The sequence below is a fragment of the Eleginops maclovinus genome, chromosome 9, assembly GCF_036324505.1.
Source record: "Eleginops maclovinus isolate JMC-PN-2008 ecotype Puerto Natales chromosome 9, JC_Emac_rtc_rv5, whole genome shotgun sequence".
NCBI lineage: Eukaryota > Metazoa > Chordata > Actinopteri > Perciformes > Eleginopidae > Eleginops > Eleginops maclovinus.
This window is the reverse complement of record NC_086357.1, coordinates 3,279,554-3,305,407: the sequence shown is the minus strand read 5'-3', so window position 1 is coordinate 3,305,407 and position 25,854 is coordinate 3,279,554. Positions and strand designations below refer to the sequence as shown.

General features: G+C 39.6%; 2 protein-coding genes across 2 annotated transcripts; both read right to left on the bottom strand.

Annotated features, from left to right (window-relative positions):
• Positions 1-4,529: 4,529 nt before the first annotated feature.
• LOC134869274 (piggyBac transposable element-derived protein 3-like) lies at positions 4,530-6,770 on the bottom strand. The gene is made up of 3 exons (XM_063890775.1): positions 6,621-6,770; positions 5,898-6,131; positions 4,530-5,703 (listed from the first exon to the last, which is right to left on the bottom strand). Exons 1-3 carry the CDS (start codon positions 6,676-6,678, stop codon positions 4,655-4,657), a joined length of 1,341 nt encoding a protein of 446 aa, XP_063746845.1. The 5' UTR covers positions 6,679-6,770; the 3' UTR covers positions 4,530-4,654.
• A 2,380-nt stretch (positions 6,771-9,150) lies between these two features.
• si:ch73-389b16.1 (uncharacterized) lies at positions 9,151-10,651 on the bottom strand. The gene is made up of 2 exons (XM_063892092.1): positions 10,315-10,651; positions 9,151-10,065 (listed from the first exon to the last, which is right to left on the bottom strand). Exons 1-2 carry the CDS (start codon positions 10,493-10,495, stop codon positions 9,848-9,850), a joined length of 399 nt encoding a protein of 132 aa, XP_063748162.1. The 5' UTR covers positions 10,496-10,651; the 3' UTR covers positions 9,151-9,847.
• Between the last annotated feature and the right edge of the window lie 15,203 nt (positions 10,652-25,854).

Genomic DNA, 25,854 nt, shown 5'->3' with positions numbered 1-25,854 from the left:
TATTCTGGAAATGTGTTGAAATATCAAAGCGAATTTATATTAAAAAAAAACAATGGTGAACTGATCAACATAGGCTCTTGTCACGGACCACATGCAATGCCGCCGCGGACCACCAGGGGTCCGCGGACCACCGGTTGAAAACCCCTGCAACATATTTATCTCTACTGATGAAAAAAAATAGTTTTCTGAGTTCAAATACAATCCATATTTCCCAATCATATATACTCTGCATCATTCCATTGAGACTTGGTACATCCAGCCATCATAAATTGTGAAATGAATACTTTATGATTTGCAAAGGAAAATAACAACACATTTAAAACCAAAAGTCTCCTTTTTAACACAACTTGTGAAACTGTTGGTAAAAAACATCATGCATAGTTTTTTCCTATTGTTTTCTATGATGAGCAGTTTAAATAGTCAATCTAGCTTGGCATTAAGCACATTAATCATGTGCCCTGTAAATATTTGCTTGTTTCGGAGCTTGATATCACGCTCCTGTAGGTGCTGAGGCATTCCTCCTTTCTGGTTGGCATCACACTGCTGTTGTTCCAGTGATTGGAGGGATGGTCTGCCGCTGGGCTGTAAGCTGCTAGAATGCGTGACTTGCATATGGCAGCTTGACTGAAAGGAAAGGCACAGATCTCTCCTCTGAGCTCCAGCAGGCGCCTCAGGTTAGGGCTGGGTCCATCACTCCTATTGTGAGAGCTGAGCCAGCACATTCTGCCTCATTTTGTGGGACTCACACAGTCTTATGTGCCTAACCCTAACCCCAGGGACAAATGCTTCCACACAACTAAACACATACACACGCACACACACACTACTTGTTGTAACTTCAGTGGGAATAAAAGGTTCCTTATATTGCACAAGCAGGCAGGGCCGCAAGATTTTAACTGAACACATTTAGCAGTTGGAACATATTCTCCAATCTGATAGCAGGGCTCCTTTGGTTATAACAATGGATATATGCAGAAACATTATTCATTCCAATCTACTGCCTGCAGATACCTCTCATGAGTTTTGATTTCCTGAAGAAGCGGCACCAATAGATCATGAGGAAGATCTTTCGTGGCTCTCATAGGGGTTTTATCTGTCACTGCCTGACATCATCTTTACTAAGAAAAAGACAGAGCAGAAAAACTGCTTCTGCATCACTAAACTTAAACTTAGATATATAATGGGATAAAAGTCAGCAAGTTGACTCTATAATAGTGATGTCACTTTGTCACTGAAGTAAACAAAGGACTACAATGGATGCGTTTCAAGCAGGGGGGGAAACTCCCACTGGAGGAGTACAGGGTTTTTCACCTTTGCAGACCATTTGCATGCACACAAAACCCATAGAACACACTATAGCAAAGAGAAGACAACAAAAAGAATAATAGGGCCTCTTTAAAGGAAGATGAGTTAACTTGATTCACAAGGGTTAGCGAAGGGTCTGTATGGTACGTATCATCCGCAGTTGTGCAAAACGTTATTGGTTCAGTTTTTGTAAGCGAACCAAAAAAGTTGTGAATGATTTGATATAGGCTAGCACAGACATGTTATTCTGAACAGAACAGCCTTATCTTTCTTATAATATTGCTGAGAAGTATTCCTGGATGATCTGCAATCCTGCATTGAGACCTTTATACATCCTTAACAAAATGTACTTTTAATGTACATGCTGCGAGGGCAAAGGTAGTTTCAGTGTAGAGTTCACCTGAAGAGTGAAGCTGCTCTGTCGGGGGGGAAGGGGCTCAGGACTCTATAATATATACTGATATTGCTGCATGTGTTGGGCCTGAGTGGATTTGTGAAAAATACTCTAGGGGGGGGGGCCGGATAGGGCACTGACACAAGTGTCAGGTCAGTCTGCCCTTAATATTCTACAATATGTGTGAATGGTTACTGTGGTATGTGATATGTCAAATTGTCTAGTGGGGTAAGCTTTGGTTAGGATATACTTAAGATAAGGCAGCTAAAACACTTTGTCAATCTATTCAAAGAAGTGGTGACACACTGTTTGTGCAGTGGTATCTTGCAATGTAGATGGTTTTGTAGATTTATGCCATACAATAGCAGTTGGTGGTGGGAACAGTATCAAAAAATAACAATTACAGTTTCAACACCAACATCTTTTTCTAAACACAACATCCCTGCTACTCTTTTACACAGTAGAAATAATTATGTTGTTGTGTTCTATGGTCTTTCCATCAACATTGGCCCCTCTGATGTTTCACCGACTCAGACTGCAAGGAACCTGGGCGTGACCGTGAATGATCAGCTGTCCTTTACGACTAACATCGCTGCTACAACCCGTCCCTGCAGATACACTCTGCAGTTCTCCCACACTACACCTATCCCTTCCCTGGCTGCCAGTGGATGCCAGAATCTGCATCAAGACACTGCGTCCGAGCTGTGAGGGGATAAGCCCATTCCTACATCCAGGCCTTGGTTAAACCATACACTCCAACATGTGCACTTCACTCGGCATTAGTCAATCAGCTTGCACCTCCATCTCTGCAGATTAAACTCCTTTAACCTCTGTTGAAGGAGCAGCAGATGTCTCAGAGACTGAACGAAAAAAAGATGTTCATGTGGACTCTTAGAAAACGTATAAAATTAAACTTTGACCTCTAAGGTTAGCAGTTTTTCACTGCCTCCACTACCAGTTTTATATCATTGTACATGAAACTTTATACTGTGAAATGTATTTGCTCGCTATGCATCTCTCTCTTCTTGAGATTGATTTACTATGTATTTTTTTACTCATGCTTTTAGCTGGCCTGCCTGTCTCAGTCAGTCAGCAATAGGCAAAAATGGACCAAAGTTCTGAAACTCTGAGGGAGCTTCGGTTAGCAGCTGTGGTGGTTTCAAAGTAAGCCGGCTCCCCCAGCAGTGGGTTGGAGGATCACTGGGTTTGACCTGCGTAAAATCAGAAAGGTTGACTATCTGGGGGGTAGTGGTGAGAATCCCCTTGAGACCCCAAACCTGGAAGAGAAAAGTAAACGTTGGAGAGATCGAGGAGTCACGTGTAACAAAATGGCTACAAAAACATATATCTGAGTGGTAAGTGACTGACATAGCCAAAGTAGTTGTCAAGGTTTCAGGTTTCTCTGGCAGCATTGTACATTTTTCCCAGTGTTTATCTAATCTCAGATTTTAAGGAACCTTTTTTTTCCCCTTCAGAGGGATGTGCAAAATGTTGTGACCATTTTTGCACAGAAACAAGCCAAAATAGGTCATACATTTAGAGGGCATGAACTTTAACGAAACCGATATGGAAGATGAAGAGGTCTTTAAGCATTCCCAAATCCAGTGACAACAATGCACTGTTCACCACATTCATTGTTATGATGCCTGTTTCTGGATTTATAGTTTTATTTTGTTACAAACCTCTCGCAACATACCATCTTTCACAGCTCTGGCAGACAAGAGGTTTTTCCTCTCTGCACATACAGTAACCTCTTATTAAAGCTAGCACCAGTGATTGCATAATCTTGCAGAGTTAATTATTCTGTAAACACAGAACAGAATAACAGGGTTAAAAAAAAAAAAGCTGTGAGAAGGTTGTCTCTGAGCGGCTCACATTTAGGTGGTGCCACATTACATAAGGGCACTCCTTCAGAAAGCGTTATGACCTGATGGCAGGCAGACTAACCTATTTCCTCCCCCTCAAACCTGCAGTGAAACGCTACTTAAATGAAAAGTGGATGACAGACTCAAACTGTGACAGACTAACAGGTTTCAGATATTAATAACCTCATAAACACTAGCTCCTCAAAGCTGAACATATAAGCCACGTCACTGAAATGTAATAAATCACTGTACAGTTACAATTTTTAAGTTATCAGAATGATTTGAGACAGGGATTTCACCGCCAACCCACGGATGAATAAAATAAAAACCTCTGTTCTACAATGTTCAGTTTTCAACTAGAATATTAAAATAAACAATCCAAGAGATATTACATTATTGTTAAAAAATAAATGGACAAAAGCCCATCTAAAAATGTTAACGTAATAAGGCCTGTTTCTAAATTTGAAATAAATTAAATAGCTTTCTCTGGATGCTCTAGTGCCCCCTGCAGGGTCGCCTGTCCATAAGGATGTCCATGCATGAATGAGGAGCCTGTGACAGGATGAGTGTTTGTGCCCTGTTGACCTTGCCAATATGGTTGGAGAAAGAATGAGAATTATAGCTTAACCTCCTAAGACCCGAGCTGTTTTTTTATATGCATTTTTTATTTCTCTTTGCTATTTGGGCTTATTGGAACCTGATAAGTATAAAAACTAAGTATCATCTTTTGACATGATGTACTTTTAGAGAAAAATGATGTCCACATATGTGGACACTCGGTCTGAATTTCCATAAAACACATTAAAGTCACCTTTTTGTAATAGAGTGAAAAACTATTTTATTTCAACCTTGAACACAGCAGTTTTTTCAACTTTCAACTATTGTTTGTGTTTTGAACATCATTGTGAAAAAACACAACAAAATCAAGAAAAACAAAACATTTTTGCCCCCTTTGGAGAGTCACAGTTACAGTATGTGTTATGTGAAATTTTGCATTGCAGCAGTGTGTGTGTGTGTGTGTGTGTGTGTGTGTGTGTGTGTGTGTGTGTGTGTGTGTGTGTGTGTGTGTTGTGCTGCAGTGTATGTGTGTCTATGTGTGAAAGGCTGTGTAACAGTTGCGATCGCCTTGCAAGCACAAGAACACTTTGCAGGTCACACAACGCACTCGGGTTCTTCCAGTGCAGCCTGCTACCCTGCAGCGCGCCGCGTTCTTCAGGCTGATCATCTCTGGGAGATGGGCATTCGCCCTCCTGCGGACCGAGACATGGGGCACTGCCGTCACAGGACGTTTGTTCCCTTGATTTGAGTTGTCTTCTTCCTCTGACTGTTCAGAGAGGTCTGCATGGCTTCCTTGACCGTGATGCTGGGCCAAGAGGGTCGTAGCAATTTCTGTACGGAACTCAAGGAACTGCATGATGCTCTTCTTTGGTGCAGCACATATTGCGAGGTCTTTGCGGTAGAGTAGCCAGCTGTTACCTAAAGCCAGATCTGTGAAGTGCATTAGCATCCGCATCGTCCACTTCTTAGTACGGGCGCTCATGCGATAGTAGCTAATCATTCTATCGATCAAATCCACTCCACCCATCTTGAGGTTGTACTCACGGACAATGCTTGGTCGCGAGACAGTCACATACTGTTTCAATTTCTTGTCCCAGCGCTGGCAGGTGTCTTCAGGCTCTGTGCCATGAACAACAGACATCATCAATACTGGTTTGTTGTCATACCACTTCACTACACACAACTTTCCGTCTTCAGTGGAAAGTTCTGATGAGGTACCTCTTCCTGTGTTTTTCATGGTTTTGTCAGAGGGTAGCTTCTCCTTCGCGCCAGCGAGTCTGTTCTTCATTATTGTACCAGTAATGTACATCTCCTTCTTCATCATTTGTTCCACACCTCGGATGCTTGTGAAGAACCGGTCACAATACACTTTTGTGCCACGATGCAGAGTTTGACACAGACGAGCCAAGACTAAGCCTCCCAACCCCAGGCCCACCTCTTCTTCGACCTGCTCAAGCAGTGCACCTGTACCTTGATACAGATCAAAGTCCAGCACAATGCCATCTGCTGTAGCACAAACGAAGTTCTTGATGCCAACTGGGTTTGGCTTCATTGGCAGATATTGTCTGCATGGACAGGCTCCTGTGAAAGGAATCATCTGCTCATCAATAGATGCGCATTCAGGTCGATTCTGAGACTTGCAGGGATGAACCTGTATCTGTCCCTGTCCCTGAACCTGTCAACAAGTGTTGTAAATAAGCATTTTGCTTCCTATCCTTCACCTAGCCCTTAGGCCCTGCCTAAAATAAACAAATATCCACTGGGTCTTGGCTAACCATTATTTGCACCACGGAGACGTTTACGTCCTCTGCTGTGCTCAGTGGGCTGAGGAATGGGGTCCTCATCATCACTACTGTCATCCTCATCCTCACTGCTGCTTCGCTCCTGTGTTCGGGGTTGGTAATTGGCATCCAGGATGGGATCATCGTTGTCAGACAAGTCTTCCAAATCTGAGTTGTCTCCATCATTTAGCCAAAATTGCTCCAATGCTGTTTGCACAGAAAAACGCTCTGGAAATAAAAACATGAAAAAATCAAATACAAACCAATGTCATTTATATATGTATGTATTTCTTTGTTATTTATTTCACTGGGACAGCTTTTCAACTGCACCAGAGATAGCTATAAACAACTCTAGCTATTAGCTATAGCAAGGCACATTTTTACTAGCATATTAACATTTTTAACCCAACTAATTTATGTATTTATGTATGTATTTAGTTATTTAATTGTTATTTATTTCATTGGGACAATGTACAGCTTTTTAGCTGCACCAGAGTTAGCTATAAGCTATTTTACTCGTGCACATTTTTGCTAACATATTAGCATTTTTGACCAACCTAAGTCCCTATGTACACATACGTGTACATCATGTTTAGCAGCATACCAAATTGTTATTTTCACACATTTTTTGTCAAATTTGCATGTCATGACAAACGTACAATGCTTTGATAAATATCTAAATCAGAAAAAGCCTTGAAATATGATAGGACTTCTTACCTTGTCGAGGTTTGTGTTTGGAGCTGCCACTTGAATTATCCCTTGTGTTTGCCGCCATTTTTAATTCTTACCGTAGTGTGTTGTACTCTTCTGACACCACCAGATGGCAGTGTAAGTGTCCACATACTTGGCCATGAGGCGACAGTTCAGCAGAATTAACGACTGTGGTCGTATGACCAAAAATGTGATGTCCACGTATGTGTACGCCAGGTCCTAGGAGTTAAGCTTTTATCTTGGGCTTAGGTGGACTAAGTAATCAGAGTTGAACCTAATAAAATAGTAACACCACAAGGTACTCTGCTACAAGTAAAAGTCCACCGTTCAAAAACTGCCTTAAGTGAAAATACATGTTTCAGTATCAAAAGCACTTAGAGTACAAAAACTAAATTATACCATTCTGCAAAAAAACAATCATTTCAGAAAAAGATATAAATCATGGGTTTATAAGTTGTAATGCCTTATTGTGTTCATCGCTTTAGTTTTGTATCTTGTACAGATGGAGCTTCTTAAAAATATAATTTAATTAATATATAATCTTCTTCTTTGCGACCAATCAAAGTGCATTTATCCTTCACCCACATACAGAGGCAGAGGTTCAGTGGTTAAATGGGAAATCTGTGAGATAGTCAGTCAAATGTAATGTGATAGGAAAAATATGTAACACAGAGAGAGATATTGAGGGAAACATTTAAAGAATCTCAATTTAAAAGGAGTACTGTGCATGAGTGAGGGAGCGCAGGTTAGGGCATTTTTATATTTCTTAAGGAGAACAAGGGTTTTGTTTATAGGATTTCAGGAGCTATTTTTTTAATTTATTATTATTGTGAAGGGATTTAGATTGTGAACCAAAGCATATTGTCTGATCCACACTCCAGAACAGAAAGGAGGCGATAATGCACCATTAAACTGGATGCCAACCATCGTAAAACTCCAAAAGAAGAAGAAGAAAAAGAGGCAGAGGTTACTTTATGAGGTGCCACCTGCTCTCGAGTGATACACATGTACACACTCAGGAGCAATTTTTGAATCAATATCTTGCCATAGGAAACTTCCACACACCCTCTGATTAGTGGAGGACCACTGTACCTCCTCGTTGAAACAAAGTACAATATCTGTGTTGAGCAAGTAGATAGAACCCACAATTCAAACACTGAAAACAAAGAGGAGAGTGGAGTGAATTAAAGGATTTATTGCGAGAAACAGGACTGGGTCTGGGAGTTGTGGCGGGGGTAAAGGAGCAGACGGGGCAATCCAGTGGATGGAGCAGAGGGGAGCCAGGAAGGACAGGCCAGGGAATTAAACTTGGAGAGGGATGACGGAGGACATAGGCAAACGAGGGGAATGGCTGGACATGACTGGCAGAGGTGGATCTCGACTGGGAGAGCACAGGGTTAGTTTGGCAAAAAAATATTTTGAAAAACAAAAAGCAATCTTGTAGCAAAATGGGCCTTGATGTTTTTGCTGGTTTAACAACAATCTGGCGAAGACTGGGGTATGGGAACCGGGATTTTATACAGGTGCAGGTGAGTAGTGGCAATCAGTGAGATGAGCAGCAGCTGAGGAGATGTAGAGGTGGGAATCCAAAAGTGGGTCAGCTATGCCCAGCCAGAGAAACAAAAACAAACACGGGGAGGAAGTACTGTGGATCCTCACATCTGATTCTGATTCATCAAATAACGTACCTTCAAATTGTATTCATACACTTTTAAATTGATCGCAAATTAGTTTCTGTGTCTGAATAAGCAGACACATGACACAAGGTTCAGATAATCTTCATGATATAACACCACTCTCAGATGATGTAGTGTATGGAGGTGCTTGGTTGCAGCTTTACATAATGATTAGTTCATGTGACTTTGCTCCTTGATGGTGTTTTAATTACAGTTAAAGGTTTATGTGATGGTCAGCCAATAAGATCGTGAAACAGCCTCACAGCATTTGACTCACCGCAGGAAACACAGACCAGGCTGCTGATCCCAGAGAGGAGGAACATTGGAACATACTTTTCTGTCATCTGGAAAGAAATGATTTACAAAAAAGACATACTGCTAGGTATTAAACTCTTCAGATCGCATTCCCTTAATTATTGTTCATCTGATTTAATCATTTTATTTACTTCTAACAATAAATATTCCTTTGATGTTATTATATATAACATTTTATTATTATTATTATTACCATTTAATTTCATTTTGTATATTTGTATCTATAGTTTAATATATATTTTCTAAATATTTTAAACTTTTTTACATTATATATGATATTCTATTCCTGTTTTGTGTTCAAAGGTGCCATATAAATTGGATTACTATTAATATAATAATTGTGTTTATTTTTAACTGATAAATCCAGGAATCAATTAAGAGACACATTTGAATCCTCCTACAGTAATAACAATACATGGAAAAAAGATATTGTTTGATATATAATTATTGTTAATATTGTCCAAAAAACTATTCATACAACATGAGACTTATCAGCATCTAAGAATTTAATAACATCAAAATTACAAAGTTGGTGAACTTTACAGATTTACAGAGCAAAATACAGCTACATATTAATAATGGCGAGGGTGAATCTATTAAGATTTGTGAGGCAATAACACAGAGGGGATTTCCAGGGCTGCAGACGGAGAGACTCGTGAATGCATCAATCATGGAGATGATTTCTTTTCATAAATGGCTGAGCAAAGATCAGTTCAGAGAAAAAAACATGGATGCTCAATATATATGGTTAGAGCTGAACACCACTCTATATGCAATGGGCAAAAAGTAAAAGAATAGTACAGAAAAAGGGAATACTGTATGTATGATTCAATATAGTTTTACACATGTGATTTAGCTTTGCTGATTGTATAAGTAGCAGGGATTTAGAATCAGATCGTTTCCACAAGACAGAGAAGCAGGATCTGTGGAAAACTGACGCCAGCATAAAGCCTTTAAAACTTAAGATTAATAAGAGAAAAAAAGGGAAGAAGGAACTCCTTCTACTTCTATTAAGGCATAATATGTAAAAAAATAAAATAAAATAAAAACATTTTACACAGTATCAACTTAGTCTTTGGATGCCAAACACTGCAGCGGCGGAGGAGAGAGTGAAGAACAACGCATCAGCTCAAGTCTCTTTCTTTCTATTAAACCAGTGCATAGGTGCATTGGTAGGTTCCCTGGGCGTCAGAGTATTGGTGTATTAAAGCTTGAAATGGTCAGAGCCCTTGTTTTGGTGCTTCACCTGAGCCCCGCCGCCAGCTTCTCCATCGCTGCCTTGCGTTCCTCTGCTTTCTGCTGAGACCGGCGCAGGACGTTCCTCAGCTCCTGCAGGTGGTCCAGCGTTCCCACCAGCTCACCTTTCACCGTCTTCATCTGGCTCTCCAGCAGCTGTGTGTGATGCAGCGAGCTCCTCCTGTGGCGCCTACTGGAGCGCAGCTTCTCCTCCAGGTCTTCCACTGCAACAAGAAAACTGTCACTGTAAGTACACTGAAAAAAACTGAAACGTGGACTTTAATTCAATGTTTTGTGTCAACCGATTTCACATAACTGTATCAGTTTATCTGAAAGAAATAATATTGCTTTCAACTAAACTGAAATCTGTTGACATAAAATATTTAATCAAAGTCCACGTTTCAGTTGTTTCAGTGTACCAGACAGAGATTTCAACACACAGGACACATTTAAAAGGATTTCGTGGTACAGACCCATGTTCTCCTGTAAGTCCATGCTGTCAGAACATGATTCTGTCTTCCTGTCTAGCATGTCCTTGGTCTGCTGCAGCATCTTCTCCATCTTGACGAGTTCGGCAGCCTTAGTGTCGCTGTCCCGGCGAATTTTCAGTAACTCCCTCTCCCTTGGAGTCAACTCACTGTGAAAATGACTCATGATGAGAGTAAAAACAATCGAAACCTGTAACTTAAAAGTCAAGACGTCAAGACGGCCTGCGATACAAGAGGCAACAAGTGTCAGTGAGCATGCGAAATCAGGAGGACGCCTCCGACCCTGATTTTAACATCCAATAATATTCCGCTCTGACACATGCGCTTTCTCTTCTGAAAAGCTGGTTTGTTTGCAAATGGACAGCCGGGGACTTTTGGCTTTTTATAGCTTCTTCTAACCTCAGCACATGTTTGAAAGTCCTCTGCAAACAGTCGATGCTCAGTACACACCATAACAATTGGCAAGTCATAAGACTGGCTTCACAAAGCCCTCCGGGAAAATGGATCATTTTTACACTTACTCGCCGGTCATAAAGTTCCTACAGGCAGATGATAGCAAGCGTGACCATTCTCAGGATTTAAAATTAAATAAACTGTCTTTATTTAAACCTGCGTGTTAAAAGAACATGAGCTAAACAAAACTGTAAGCTATTCTCACATTTATATTGATGATACATTTAGCATCTACACCCAAAACTATACTGGACAATGCAGAGAAAAACATCTAACACTAACAAGAGACAAAGAATACTTTATTTTAGTTTTTACCTTTTTATCATGAATCAAGAAACGAGTCTTAACAACCCTGTAATTATTTTGCGTTCATCATCATACGTGGAGAACAATCAGTACGTCGGTGACGTAAAGGGTAACTATTATATATATACTACATAATGACTATGAAGCTCTGTGAAAATGATCTTCCCCATAGTCAGGCTTATTCCCAAATGTCATGCAAACATTCATTATTAGCAAAAACGTTTTATTGTGTATCATTTCTACTTCGAGAGTAGAGAAGATCTCCTGCCCCTCCCAACAAAGACCAGAGGAATCTGTCAATTGTCCCTCCTGGCTGCCTTACAGTCAAGATGGCAGTGAAGATAACAATAACTGATAAGGCATAACTGCTTCTTAACGAATCAAGTAATCATTTACAGATGCCCCGGTTCAAAGGAAGACATGAGGCTTGAAACAAAAGAAAGGCTTGTTTTTAGCCTTTCACTAAAGAACCAGTTGTTGATCACGGGTAGACAGTGAAGAGAACAGAAGAGTCGTCGCTCAATATGCAATATTCATTATAAATGGCAGTGGTGGAACTTCCGGTTGGCGAGCGGAATGGAGTAGTGGTGTTTTTCCAGGCTCCTGATACACAGTCTGTATGTTCAATATTATTCAATCTAATTAATCCTAACCTCGCTACAATTACATTTTCTTAGCCAGCCAATATGTCTAAACCCGGCGGTAAACAATAAAAAAAAGAACAACTTGCCTCAGCGGACTCCGCTATCGACAATGCTACTTTAGCTAGTATGCTAGATGAACTGCGGGCGGACTTGCTAACGAAGCCTGACTCACTATCCGTCAGATTTGAAAACAAACTCGCAGCCATTGACGCCATATTAGACGGCATATAGACCACGGTTACTAACCATGAACAACGCATTTCTGACCTGAATCAACTACAGTCATTGGAATCTCAGCTAACCAATATGGTTGATGACAACGCTAAACTGAAAGCCAAGATAACCGACCTGGAGGGGAGAAGTACACGGTGCAACGTGCGTCTTATTGGAGTACCCGAATCTGTCGAGGGAACACGACCAACAATATTTTTCTCTAATCTCCTGGTGGATATACTGGGCAAAGATGTGCTATCTTCTCCCCCAGAGCTTGATAGGGCTCACCGTGCGCTGAGACCTAAACCAGCAGAGGGGGATAAACCTAGAGCCGTGATCATTTGCTTCCACAAATTTCAGACCAAGGATATGGTAATTTGTGCTGCCCGCAAGAAGCGAGTTGACCTAAAATATGACGGCCAGAGTGTACTATACACCGATTCGGCGAAGTGACCGGAAGTAGAGCGGCCGCCATTGATGCGGTGTGCGTGCGGTGTGTATTTTGCGGTATTTCCATAGACAGTAAAAGGGATATTTCGCTGGATTTGTGAACGAGATTTGTGAAAAGCAATAATTATGCCCAGACAGTCTGGAAGGGCGTGTGCCGTCATCGGCTGCTTCAATAACAGCCAAAAGCTTCAATTATGGAAGAAGTCTGTATGTGAGACACACAATTTGCCCGACCCATCCAGAGCTCAGGTAGTTTTGACCTTCTATCAGTGACCTGTAGTTTTTGTTTTGTTGGTCATCACTGGCCAGCCGAAGAATAAAATACTCCTGAATATCTAAAACGAAGCAAAAAAGTGTTTTTGTTTTTGATCACGTCGCAGCCATATCATGTTAATGAAATGTCATGTAAGCTTGCGTTAGCATGTTAGCTACAACAAACGTCAACACATAGCGATGTGTGTTGACAGTCTATTTTCTTGCTGTATCCTATTTTAATATGTCATACTTATTGCTGAAACAAGTATTTAATTCCAACATTAATAATGACATTATTTTTTAATCACGTGGGCTGTCCTTAAAGATTAAATGCTAGTTAGCATGCTAAGGTCAGTAAGTCAATTCAACGGAAGCTAGCTGTGTTTACATCTCCTTCTACTTTCCGTTTACTAATATTTAATTATATTAATTCATGAATTAATATCAGTAATTTCAGATACCTTCATCAGTAACTGGAGGCCACTGTCTGACATCGTCCAACCAAGTAACTTTATTCATTTGGGGTTATGGTTATCTTGCTATTATTGATAGCATCAATGACTGTTGAATGGATAATGAGTGTAATGATTGAGCACGCACACCGCAGCAATGGCCCCGTCGCTAGATGGCGACATACACAAATCGCTCACCGAATCGGTGTATACGACGATTACTGTCCTGAGGTGATGGACCAGCGAGCTGAGTACAAAGAAGTCATGCGTCAGCTGTTCTCTCTCAAGCTCAAGCCTTTACTACTGTATCCAGCGCGACTGTTCATCAGGACCGACGACGGGGCGAGACGGCGCTTCTTTTCGGCGAAGGAAGCCCAGCAGTTCTTGGCATCACACCAGAAGTCCGGATCTTTGGTGGTAAATGACTGATTCCAGCAAGAGGCAATTGGCTACTCAGGTTACGCTTATTTTATTTTTTTCTTGGCATGCTTTTTCCTCTACCCAAATGGACAAACTTGATTATAGCCTAAGCTAAATTGGCAATCTCAGACTGTCTGGTTGGTTTACAGGTGGGCTAGTTGTTCTGTGTGATATGTTGTTGGCACATACTCTTGCCTAATTTTAATTTAACCTATATCTTAAACGTAACCGGGTCAATCTTACTATTCGGTGCCATTTCAGCATGGTAACTTTCAATCAAAAAATACAAAATGTTTGATGTTTTTAACATTTCATCTGAAAGAGGGATTTTCAAACTATAAGAAAAATGTATTGGTCCAGCTATGGATATTATACTGTAATGTTTTTTTTACCAAATTCTTCACACATGACATAAGCCAAATGTCCACCCTGTTATGGGACATTCTCATTCCTCTTGATAACTGTTTTGAATGCACAGTTTTAGTAATATTTACATTTTCTAAGAGCTACAATGTCCCTCATTTCACCCTGCAAGGATATTTTCAGAAAGTATGCATAAACAAGCATTATATTGAAAGAGGCCATGTTCAGTTTAAGGCACAATGTAATTTCAACACATTTCTTTTAGATTTAAAAGGAATATAAATGGAATTTGAACCCATTTTTAAGTACATTTATTTTGCTGATTCATTCCCTTCAAATAACCACAGAGACATGCATTACATTTGTTGATTTGATTTAATTAACATAAAAAACACACACAGGTAACAGGATGGACAGAGGAGAAACAGGGTGGACAGGAAGTAACAGGGTGGACATCAAACCAGTGAACAACAAACATTCAAGAAACATTTAGCACCTCTCAACAAACTCATGTAGATGCATGTCCACATTGAACAAACTCTCTGTACACCAAAAATCACTCACACCTCTCACCTCTCAACTATGCAACAACAAGACAGACAGAGACAGACACAGACGGAGACAGTTATGGAACAGACCAGCAACCCATGTGTTTTCCAACAAAATCCCACACCATCTTCTCCAGCTGAACTGACCTCTTATTCAGAGGTTGTGGCTCTTTCATTAGACACACAACCTGGTCATCCCTGTACCATGAAATGTCCTCTCGTGGACTTGGCCAGTAGAACTTGTTGGTGCCATTCTTGTGCATGCATTTTACTTGTACATCATCCTCAACCTCCAAGATGATGCCTGGGTAGGGCTCACCATCATAATTGATAATGCACCACTGACCAATGTTGCCTTTTGAGATGTTCTCAGGCCGTGATGGTCCTTCGGTGCAATGCAGGCTTGCCTCTTGACCCATGCTTGCCTCTTGACCCATGCTCACCTCCTTCAGGTCATAGCATGCACAGTCCAGCACACCTTTGTCTGCCTGGCAAAGGCAAGTTATGTCCCGGTATTGAATTGTTCCCGGAGAGGAACTGAGGACTTGATGTATTTTCATTGTTCCTTTCACAGGGGGAGGAGTGGTCATTGCCTCAAATGCCGTCCTGCCTTTGGCACTATCCCTCTGCTTTCTTTTCTTTTCTCGCCATTTATTTCTCTGTGCTCTCTGATGTCTTTCACTGAGATCTGCCACTTTCTTTTTTCTTCCTTCCTCTCTGTCCTTTCTCCACTTCTCTTTCTCATTATTGAGATATTTCTCTCTTCTCTCAGGGTCAGTGTCACGACGTGCCCTGTAGCGCCGCTGCTTTTCAGCTGCAGACAATGGCGCCATTCCCTGACAAATACATGCATACTATTTCAAATCATCTTTTTTGGAAGTATACAGCAACTTAATACATAATACGTTAATAATACATACCAATTCACACTTAAAGAAACAAAATGTAAATCTTATATCGACCCTGTTACTATGTGTCCCCCCTGTTACCGTGCATTACAGTAGGAGGGACAGTAACGGGGGGCATTTTATGCTAAAGTCAGCCATTACTGCTAATTTGATGAACAACAAGCTAGTACATGATGATCACTGACAACGATTTTTAACATGTTTATTAACCATATTATCAAAATTACAAACAAATATTAGTTCCCACTATAAACAAGCATAACAGGGTGGACGTGTTATGCTTGACCTCATCAGTAAACCTTTATAAAACATTGAAATAAATGTTGAGTAAAGAGTGGTACTTACTCTGCTTCTTCTTGAATGTTTTCCCTCCAAAAATATTGTTACATTAGAGAGTCATGTGACTAAAAGAATAGTCAGATGATGCGTTCTATGGAATTCTCATCAGAGTAACAGGGGGGATAGTTGACTCAGGGACATAACATATTTGAAAGATTTTAAGCATTTAAAATGCATTAATAACAGAAAATAACATCTGGTGAGAAATACTTTAAATAAGACAATACAGAAATGATGAAAAACCTTGAATTTATTAGATTTTCCTTACTTATATATGTAACTGAAGTCACGCAAACATGTCTGGGGACATAGTATTTTAGTGTACTTGTGCTAAAATCAGACTATTTTATTTTAAATTCATTTATCCTGTGTACATATAATTGTGTCTATGGTAGAGGGTGGTTAAGCATACAAGAAAAGGGTTTAGAAATAAGTAGAAGCCCATTTGTACACAAAATATACCATATTATGTCAATGGGACTCAAATGGCACCAAATACTAGGAATGACCCAACCCTTGTTTGAAGTAGACATGGCCATGGACTTTGTGTAACGTGGGCTGTGCTGCACAGCAAAAACTGTGTTGAATCAACTCCCACAGAGTTTTAACACTTTTTCAGGGTTTATATAGCTCCACACTCTACAGAGTTAAATTAACATTTTCAAAATAGTTAATTATTTAACTCTTGTGTCAGAGTTACTTTTTTAACTCACTAAACTGGGTTAAATTAACACTGAGCGATTTACATTAACACTATATCAGAGTTGATTTTTAACTCACTAAAACATTTGAACATTGTCACTATCCCAAGAGCGTACTCTTCTCTAACAGCTTTGGTGGGGAGTTGCCTGAGAAGAGAGATTAAATTAGCATTCAAGGACCAAGCAAAAAAGAAGTACAGTGGGGCAAAAAAGTATTTAGTCAGCCACCAATTGTGCAAGTTCTCCCATTTAAAAAGATGAGAGAGGCCTGTAATTTTTATCATAGGTATACCTCAACTATGAGAGACAGAATGAGAAAAAAAAAATCCAGGAAATCACATTGTAGGATTTTTAATGAATTAATCGGTAAATTCCTCGGTAAAATAAGTATTTGGTCACCTACAAACAAGCAAGATTTCTGGCTCTCACAGACCTGTAACTTCTTCTTTAAGAGGCTCCTCTGTCCTCCACTCGTTACCTGTATTAATGGCACCTTTTTGAACTCGTTATCAGTATAAAAGACACCTGTCCACAACCTCAAACAGTCATGCTCCAAACTCCACTATGGCCAAGACCAAAGAGCTGTCAAAGGAGACCAGAGACAAAATTGTAGACCTGCACCAGGCTGGGAAAACTGAATCTGCAATAGGTAAGCAGCTTGGTGTGAAGAAATCAACTGTGGGAGCAATTATTAGAAAATGGAAGACATACAAGAACACTGCTAATCTCCCTCGATCTGGGGCTCCACGCAAGATCTCACCCCGTGGGGTCAAAATGATCACAAGAACGGTGAGCAAGAATCCCAGAACCACACGGGGGGACCTAGTGAATGACCTGCAGAGAGCTGGGACCAAAGTAACAGAGGCTACCATCAGTAACACACTACGCCGCCAGGGACTTAAATCCTGCAGTTCCAGACGTGTCCCCCTGCTTAAGCCAGTACATGTCCAGGCCCGTCTGAAGTTTGCTAGAGGGCATTTGGATGATCCAGAAGAGGATTGGGAGAATGTCATATGGTCAGATGAAACCAAAATAGAACTTTTTGGTAAAAACTCAACTCGTCGTGTTTGGAGGAGAAAGAATGCAGAGTTGCATCCAAAGAACACCATACCTACTGTGAAGCATGGGGGTGGACACATCATGCTTTGGGGCTGTTTTTCTGCAAAGGGACCAGGACGACTGATCCGTGTAAAGGAAAGAATGAATGGGGCCATGTATCGTGAGATTTTGAGTGAAAACCTCCTTCCATCAGCAAGGGCACTGAAGATGAAGCGTGGCTGGGTCTTTCAGCATGACAATGATCCCAAACACACCGCCAGGGCAACGAAGGAGTGGCTCCGTAAGAAGCATTTCAAGGTCCTGGAGTGGCCTAGCCAGTCTCCAGATCTCAACCCCATAGAAAATCTTTGGAGGGAGTTGAAAGTCTGTGTTGCCCAGCGACAGCCCCAAAACATCACTGCTTTAGAGGAGATCTGCATGGAGGAATGGGCCAAAATACCAGCAACAGTGTGTGAAAACCTTGTGAAGACTTACAGAAAACGTTTCGACCTCTGTCATTGCCAACAAAGGGTATATAACAAAGTATTGAGATGAACTTTTGTTATTGACCAAATACTTATTTTCCACAATCATTTGAAAATTAATTCTTTAAAAATCCTACAATGTGATTTCCTGGATTTTTTTTCTCATTCTGTCTCTCATAGTTGAGGTATACCTATGATAAAAATTACAGGCCTCTCTCATCTTTTTAAATGGGAGAACTTGCACAATTGGTGGCTGACTAAATACTTTTTTGCCCCACTGTATATACACAAAGAACACACATACCCGTGTTTATCAATCATGTGTGCCACTATAATATTGACCATTTCTCTTCTGGTAGCATCTGTTAGAGTTTGTGTTGTTTGATATTCTTGGAGGACTTCGTCACCCCCTGAACTGGTTCCAAGTACAACTTCAATCAACTTAAAAAGATAGAAAAGAAGAAAAAGTTGTGATGAACAGCTTTTCTAAAGATGGCAAATGTTTATGTTTTAAGAAACCTGTGAGAACTGAGCTTTGTCCCAACCTTTTTAGCAGATGCTGCATCAATTGTACCCTTAACTCTTGGTTTCTTCCTAGGGACCTCATCTAGGAGTATAGTTGATGTTACACTTGCACATGAACTGAAGCTCGAGTCAGACCACTCAGATGGAGAGGACAAGCAGCAACCACAAAATTCTAAAAAGAAAAAAAAAACATGGCAACAACAGCACACCAGACTTAACTCATTTAATCAACTGATATCAGTTTTGAGAGTTGATTGGTCAAACTTTGTGTTTTGATTGGAACAAAAACCTCCAGCCACATTTGAACAAAAGTCAGACTGAATGTCCCTGAAAATATCAAGGAGTGTACCCACAAATAATGATAAATGTTGAATATTTGATCCACTTAAAGTGAATTTAAGTGTACTATCAGTTGTTACAAATCATTGTTGCATTGCAAGAGTAAATTACATTTATTTCACATTAGACTGCATTTTTATTATTATGTCAGTTGTAGACCTATGTCAGTGTCTGTGAAAAAAATACAGGTTACACCATTTGACATGGGGTTGTATCATGTCATTGATCCCTTTAAATTTCTCACCGTCATTTGAGAAAACAGTTAGAACTACATTGCCTTGGCTGACAAGGTCACTGAAAATGTCTTCGTCAGCTTCTGTCCCTGTCGCATCTTTGAGTACACATTTTAAGCGAGCACTGTTCTTGCCTCACAAATGATTTCACATTCAATAAATGAATCCACCACAGTATGATTAAACAGACTTGGAGAGAATCCCCTACACAGAATACATTCCCTTTTCAGTCCAAAATTTTAAAAAGTGGATGGTTCTTCACACCTTTTATTAAACCAAACATAAGTAAGTAAATAAATAAATAAAAACAAACCTTTTTCATGGAACCGCACAAAATCAAACTGTCCATCAACCTCATCCAACTTCACATACTTCTGCTGTTGACAGTACTGAACCTGGACCAGCATTTTGCTGAGACGTGCAAAAAACAAAATAAAACAAAAAACCACATCAGTAATAAGCACTTAAAGCCCATGGTGCAGGTTAAACACCACTGTCGATTAATGGGTACATAAAGCGCTCCAAATATGTTTATCATTCTTCAAATATAAATGTCATGTCTCAAAATGGTGTTAAAATGTCGTTTTTTGGTATAAGCAGGGTTTTTTTATGCAATTCTGTTATGACGTCACATGAGGGAGTCGTGGTGGAATGTTAGCCTCAGCCTAGTGCTAGAACTATGGCAACTGACTGGGATGAGGAAGAGGTGGCAAGAACCAACAACATTTATGATGGCCCACAGCCGTTTAATTTCGACCCTGTCAGGCGTGAGAGGGCGAATAAGGAATTGCTGAGAACTAATGGCCTTCAAAGCCAATTAAATGCATGGTCTGAGGAGAATGAGTTGAGAGTTGGTGAAGTCTTTGTGCTTTTGCTATCCTTTAGCAACGCAGCAATGAGCACTGGAGCTATTCTACGAACAGCAGTGCATACAATAATGACACATATGTTTTATTGTCAGTGAATAGCACTGAGTGAAAGTCAACGTTTTCTTAAAGCGATGGTTCGGCGTAAAATTGACCAAGGTTCATTTCCACCATGACATCCAGCCAAATACCCCCTCAGAAGCATTTTTAGCGATGGTCAACACTGGTCAAGATAGGGCTATCAGCCGAATGGCTTAATACTGGCGCGAATGGGACAGTGCTTATATCTCGTAAATTACCCCACTAATAATGCTTGGAATGTTACCAAACTTCTGCAGTAGAACACATAGGGTCTTAACTCACAAATTGAGGCATTGGAAAGTGTGTAAGTGGGTCAATGACGTGACGCTCATTTTTTTGTGTACATATGGGTTAGATACATTTAAAATTGTTAAAATTTGAAAATAAATTGACAAATTATTTTCCAACACCATTTTCATCAAACCCTAATCTTAAAGTTTTGGATTTATTCAATTTTTAGAGAGTATTAAGAGAATTTGGGTAAAAATGTCAATACGGTGTAACCACAAAAACATGAACCAAATAATTACACTTGCTGAAAAAAATGTGAAATTCTCTCTGAAATCCCTTCTAAAATAATCTGGCATGATCTTGCATAAGAACTTTACTATATGAAATACAAGTAATGAAATCCCATTGTTCTGAATATTTTAATGAATATGGGGAATTATGTCTGTCACATCAACCACTTGAAATGTCAAGTGGTGTAACCGCCATTTAAGGAGCCATTTTGTAAGTATTTTGTCATAAGATCATGTGACAGGAAATGATGTCACAGAGAAGGACCCCTGAAGACCCCAACTGCTATGAGTCAAGGTTAGTAACTCTCTTTAAAATTGTTAATAATTAAGTGTTTATAGGCCATGGTCAGGCAAGCTTAGTTTACATGTCAAATGGTATGACCTCCTTAAATTGTTGATAAACCATAATAATCATAAAATATTGAATTGAATGTAAAAACTGTGTTTGAATATTCACATAAAGGTCAGGTGTGTACATAGTTGTCCATAATAATGCCTACAAATTTTGATTTTAAATAGAAATGTCAAATGGTGTAACCGGTTACACCATTTGACACCTTTCTGTTTGAGGCCAATTTGATCAGATTCAGGCCAAAGAGTATGTAATTTAAGGTGGCAATTATATTGTTTTTCTTATTTAAATAGTGACTAACTGTAGCATGAACAGTAGCTTTAATAGGGTTTCATTTAGATTGTATTTTACGCGATTTTGGAAATGTCAATATTGTTTATTTAAAATGTAAACTTCCACAATATATTTTTAATATTTCATTATGTTGTATGTAAACATGTTTAAATTATGAATAAATAATACAAACAATAATACATTTATTATAAATAAAGTGTACTTCTTGTCCCCCAATAGATGCCACTTACAAGCAAGGAAAAAGTGGCTCGCCACAGAGCGCAAGTGAACGCAGATCCTGCTGCTAAAGCAATTTACCTGGCAAAAAGACGGGCAAGGTAGTGCACACGCAACAGCATGCACACACACACATTCGGACACAGGCATGCACGCACACACACATACACACACACACACAGGCACGCACACACACAAATACACACACGCACATTTTTCATGTGAAGAATAAAGTCAGTGATGTAGATAGGCTGTGGAAATGAGAGGAGTGAGAGGATGATTTATTATTCTAGATATAAAAGGCTAATTGTTTTATTTTTACATTGTATTTATAGCTATCAAAGGAGGAAGGGAGAGGGAAAGATTGCGAACACCCCAGTAGCTGAGCTCTCCAAACAGAATCAGGAGAAGATGAGAAAAAGGTGGAAGCAGTACCAGAGACAGTATAGGGAGAACAAAAGGGTACTTATTGATGTTCTAAACCTAACTCCCCCATCGATTCAGTACCGGGACATTTCTTGCTTTTGCGAAAGACCCAATGTCTGCAAGTGTCATGGGCCAACTACAGTCGACTTCCGGGATCCACCAGCCACCACTTCAACACCTGACAGCGTGGAGGATCAGGAAAGTAGGCAAGGAAAGTTTGCTCTAGTTAGATACGAGGGCAAACCATTTGTGGGGCAAATCATTCAGGTGGTTGGGGATGAAGTTGAGGTAAGCTGCATGCAACAGCTAGCCGAGAAAAATGTCTTCACCTGGCCTCATCCACCTGACATCTTGTTTTATTACGAGTCTGATGTTCTCCACATTATTTCTGAGCCAGAACCTGTGAACTCACGTCATTCCAAACTAACAGAAGATGCCTGGAAACAATTCCAAGCAAACAACTTGAAAGGTTAATGTCTTTCTTCCACAGACTCAACTTTTCTGGCCAGAAATATTTCAAGTCTTACGTTTCTGAGACGCTGTTTCATTTATATTGTTATGTTAATGTTAAATAATTTGTTCAGATATCATCAGATGGCATGAATTTACACTGATGGTTCTGGGGGTTTTAAAAGTGTAATCAAAACAGTTTAGTGATGAAAGAAATTAATGATGATACTCTCTCACAATGAATGATGATACTCTCTTTCTTTCGTTCTCTCTCTTTTTCTCACTCACACACACTCTCTCTCACTCACTCTCTTTGAAAAAAAAGGCTGTTATTTTACAAACTGAAATTGTATGAGAATAGATCACAAGTTAATCCTGTTTCTTCATGGTTGTTAAGATATGATCTTACTCACTCTTTCACTCACTCTTATTCTCTCTCTCACACACACTTTCTCTTACTCTCTTTGAAAACAAAGGGTATGAAATTGTATGAGAACTGAACTGAAATAGATCGCAAATTAATCCTGTTTCTTGTTGTTATGAAATCATTTTTGATATGGAGTATTAAAATATCCAAATCAGTTTACCTTGATGACTATTTTCTGTGTCAATTTCTTGTCCTTTTGCTGTAGATGTTTTATGGTCAGTTGGTGTAACCGATTTGTCAATTGGCGTAACCAGTATTTTTCCCAAAAATCTCATATTATACAAAAAAGTTACTATGGATGAGATTCAAGTATTTAACTACACTGTAGTAATGTGGTTTAAAACCATTTTTACCCAACTGGTCAAGGAATATGCAGAAAACTTAAATGTTAACAACACACTGTCTTGCTCAGCTCGATAAAAAATCCATGTAATCTAAATTTAAAAATAGATATAACAAAATATTTTTCATGTGATATTTGAAAATCAATTACTTGTTTTCATGGCTACACTTACATAAAATCTCAGAGGGTGAAATATTAAATGAATATGAATTGTTTTGTGGTTACACCATTTGACAAAATAATGGGCCATTAGCTCTGTATTTGATTAAAAATGGTAGAAATGTCATATCAAATACTATGAAACCAACAGAAATGCAAAATATACTTTCTAACGGTCTTTGGGCATGTTGTTTTAACAGGTTGAAAATATATTTTTAAATTGGTCATCATGCCAACCCTTATATGTCATTGACCCAAGTACACCAGGAATTTAATTAAAAGAACACTTGCCTGATAGCTTCTAGAAGCTAACGCCAACAACAAGCCACTCTTGTATAAGCTGAGCTCCAGCTGGATCACTGTAGCGAAACGGCAGCTCATGGAAGCTCTCCGGATTATAACTTTTTTTATAACCTGTAGCAGCACATGGAAGTCGCGCAGCACAGTCGACTATTAATTGATGCATGGGTTCACCTGGGCTGAAGCCCAGGGGTTTATCACACAGGTTTACCTGGACTGAAGCCCAGGGGCCTATCAAGCAAGTTAACTCTGTAGAGATACAATTAATCTGTTCTTTACATCTCTACAGAGTTAATGTTCTTGGGCTTGACTAACACTGTTAAAGAACTCCAACACTGAACACTGTTTGAATCAGAATGTGTTAAAATTACACTTTGAGAGTGGAAATCAACTCAGACATGTTTAACCCTGAAATTTCAACATTCCAATTTTTGCTGTGTGGGAGTGCAGGTCAGTGCGGGTTTTGGTGTGAGTTGCAGTGTTACAGAAGCGTTTTCCTTTCTCCTGGACTCTACCAACTCAGCTCACTGCGCTCACATTATATAGGTGTAACCTGTCCAGCAGAGTCCATAGGTTCTAGGCACAAACTTTTTAAAAGTAAAACATCTGTTCAGAGGTGTTTTGAAAAGAGAGGAAAAAAAGTGAAGTCTCTTGTTTTATTATGACTGTGTGGTAGGGCGGGAGGCTACAAGGGTAAGGAGCCCCGGGAGAATTTTGATAAGTAGGCAACGTGGCACTTCTGTGTCAGAAGTGGGGGTGGTTGCGAGGTGGGGGGTGCTACCTGTATCTTCTCCTTTTATTTACATATATTTGTTTGGTCGTTTTCTTTTTTTGTCGTTGTTGTTGTTTTGTTTTGTTTTATTTCCTTTTCTTTGCACATACTACTCATATATTACACTGTCCTAACTCACCACTACCTTAATGGAAAGTAGACACACAATGAATAATATTCGTTACATATCATGGAATGTCAAGGGGGTAACTCAACCTACTAAAATAAATAAGATTATATCTCATCTCCAAAATCTAAAAGGAGATGTGGTATTCCTACAGGAGACCCATTTACATAGTGGTGAGACTAGGCGCATCAAAAGGAGTAGGTTCAGCCAATTATATCACTCAAAGTTAGTGCAAGAGCCAGGGGTGCAGCCATTTTGATTCAAAATAATATTCCATTTGAAGCAGAAGATGTCATTGCTGACTCAACTGGTCGGTTTGTTATTGTGTCAGGGACACTCTGCCACATCAAAGTCATCCTAGCTAGCATTGTTCTGAACTAATGTTGATGGCTACTAAAATAACGAAGGGAGACGTCCGTTCATTTCAGATGTTTACTAAAATAAAGAACTTAACATATTTACAGCGAGTGGTTGGCTTGAATTGTCAGCATCCTTAACAACATAAAACAATGGCCGCTGTACGACCTACAACACTGCGTATGTGACGTAACACGCACAATGTCCCATGGGTAATGAAGTCCATTTCAAGTCCATTTCCTAAGTATATCCCAACTTAAATGACCTAAAGTCCCTTTTTAATCTAATCCCATATCTGAAACATGAACTGTTATTCTTAACACTTACTTATAAATTGACTAACTTATTAAATGTTGCTTTTAACTATTCCTTTTAAATCATCTGTTCTAAATAAATTCTCTTCCTAACAAATAAATTCACAACAAGCATCTATGCACCTAATTGGGATGATGAACAATTTATTTCAAGGCTTTTTATTTCTATTCCCAATATTGAAACTTACCACATTACCATTGGGCGAGATTTCAACTTTGTACAAAATGCTGATTTGGACAGATCTTCCAATAGACCACATTCCCTCTCAAAGTCTGCTAAGTTACTAGCGTCTTTTGCAGGAGAGCTGGGCATGTCTGACCCATGGAGGTGCAAATACCCTGAGAAAAAATCTTTTTCTTTCTTCTCACATGTCCACCACACCTATTCTCGAATAGATTTTTTTCTTGTAGATAACAGGCTGCTTTTGAATGTACTCTCATGTGATTATCATAGCATTGTGATCTCAGATCATGCTCCCACATCACTAGACATAAACTTCCCCAACCACAACCGTTCTTTCAAACCGTGGAGATTTAACTCAAATTTGCTTGCCAATAACCCTTTGTAGACTCCTTAAGATCAAACATTCAACTATTTTTTGAAATAAATGACAAACCAGACGTGTCGAGAGGCACTTTATGGAAGTCCTTCAAGGCATATTTAAGAGGCCATCTAATTTCCTACACATCCCACCTCAGAAAAATCACCATGTCTAGTCAAACAGCGCTAACACAAAAGATTCTGGAAATTGATGATAGCTATGCAAATAACCCAGACCCTTCACTTTACAAAAAGCGTCTACAATATCAAACTGAGTTCAACCTTTTAACCTCAAATGAAGCATAAA

What these genes read in the sequence shown, in the direction of transcription:
- LOC134869274 (XM_063890775.1), bottom strand. Translation starts at nt 6,678, where the DNA reads ATGGCGGCAAACACAAGGGATAATTCAAGTGGCAGCTCCAAACACAAA. An exon ending in CAAACACAAACCTCGACAAG is followed by an intron (nt 6,132 to 6,620) that starts GTAAGAAGTCCT and finishes TTTTATTTCCAG; the next exon opens with AGCGTTTTTCTGTGCAAACA. An exon ending in TCTCCGTGGTGCAAATAATG is followed by an intron (nt 5,704 to 5,897) that starts GTTAGCCAAGAC and finishes TTCCTTTCACAG; the next exon opens with GAGCCTGTCCATGCAGACAA.
- si:ch73-389b16.1 (XM_063892092.1), bottom strand. Translation starts at nt 10,495, where the DNA reads ATGAGTCATTTTCACAGTGAGTTGACTCCAAGGGAGAGGGAGTTACTG. An exon ending in GGACTTACAGGAGAACATGG is followed by an intron (nt 10,066 to 10,314) that starts GTCTGTACCACG and finishes TTCTTGTTGCAG; the next exon opens with TGGAAGACCTGGAGGAGAAG.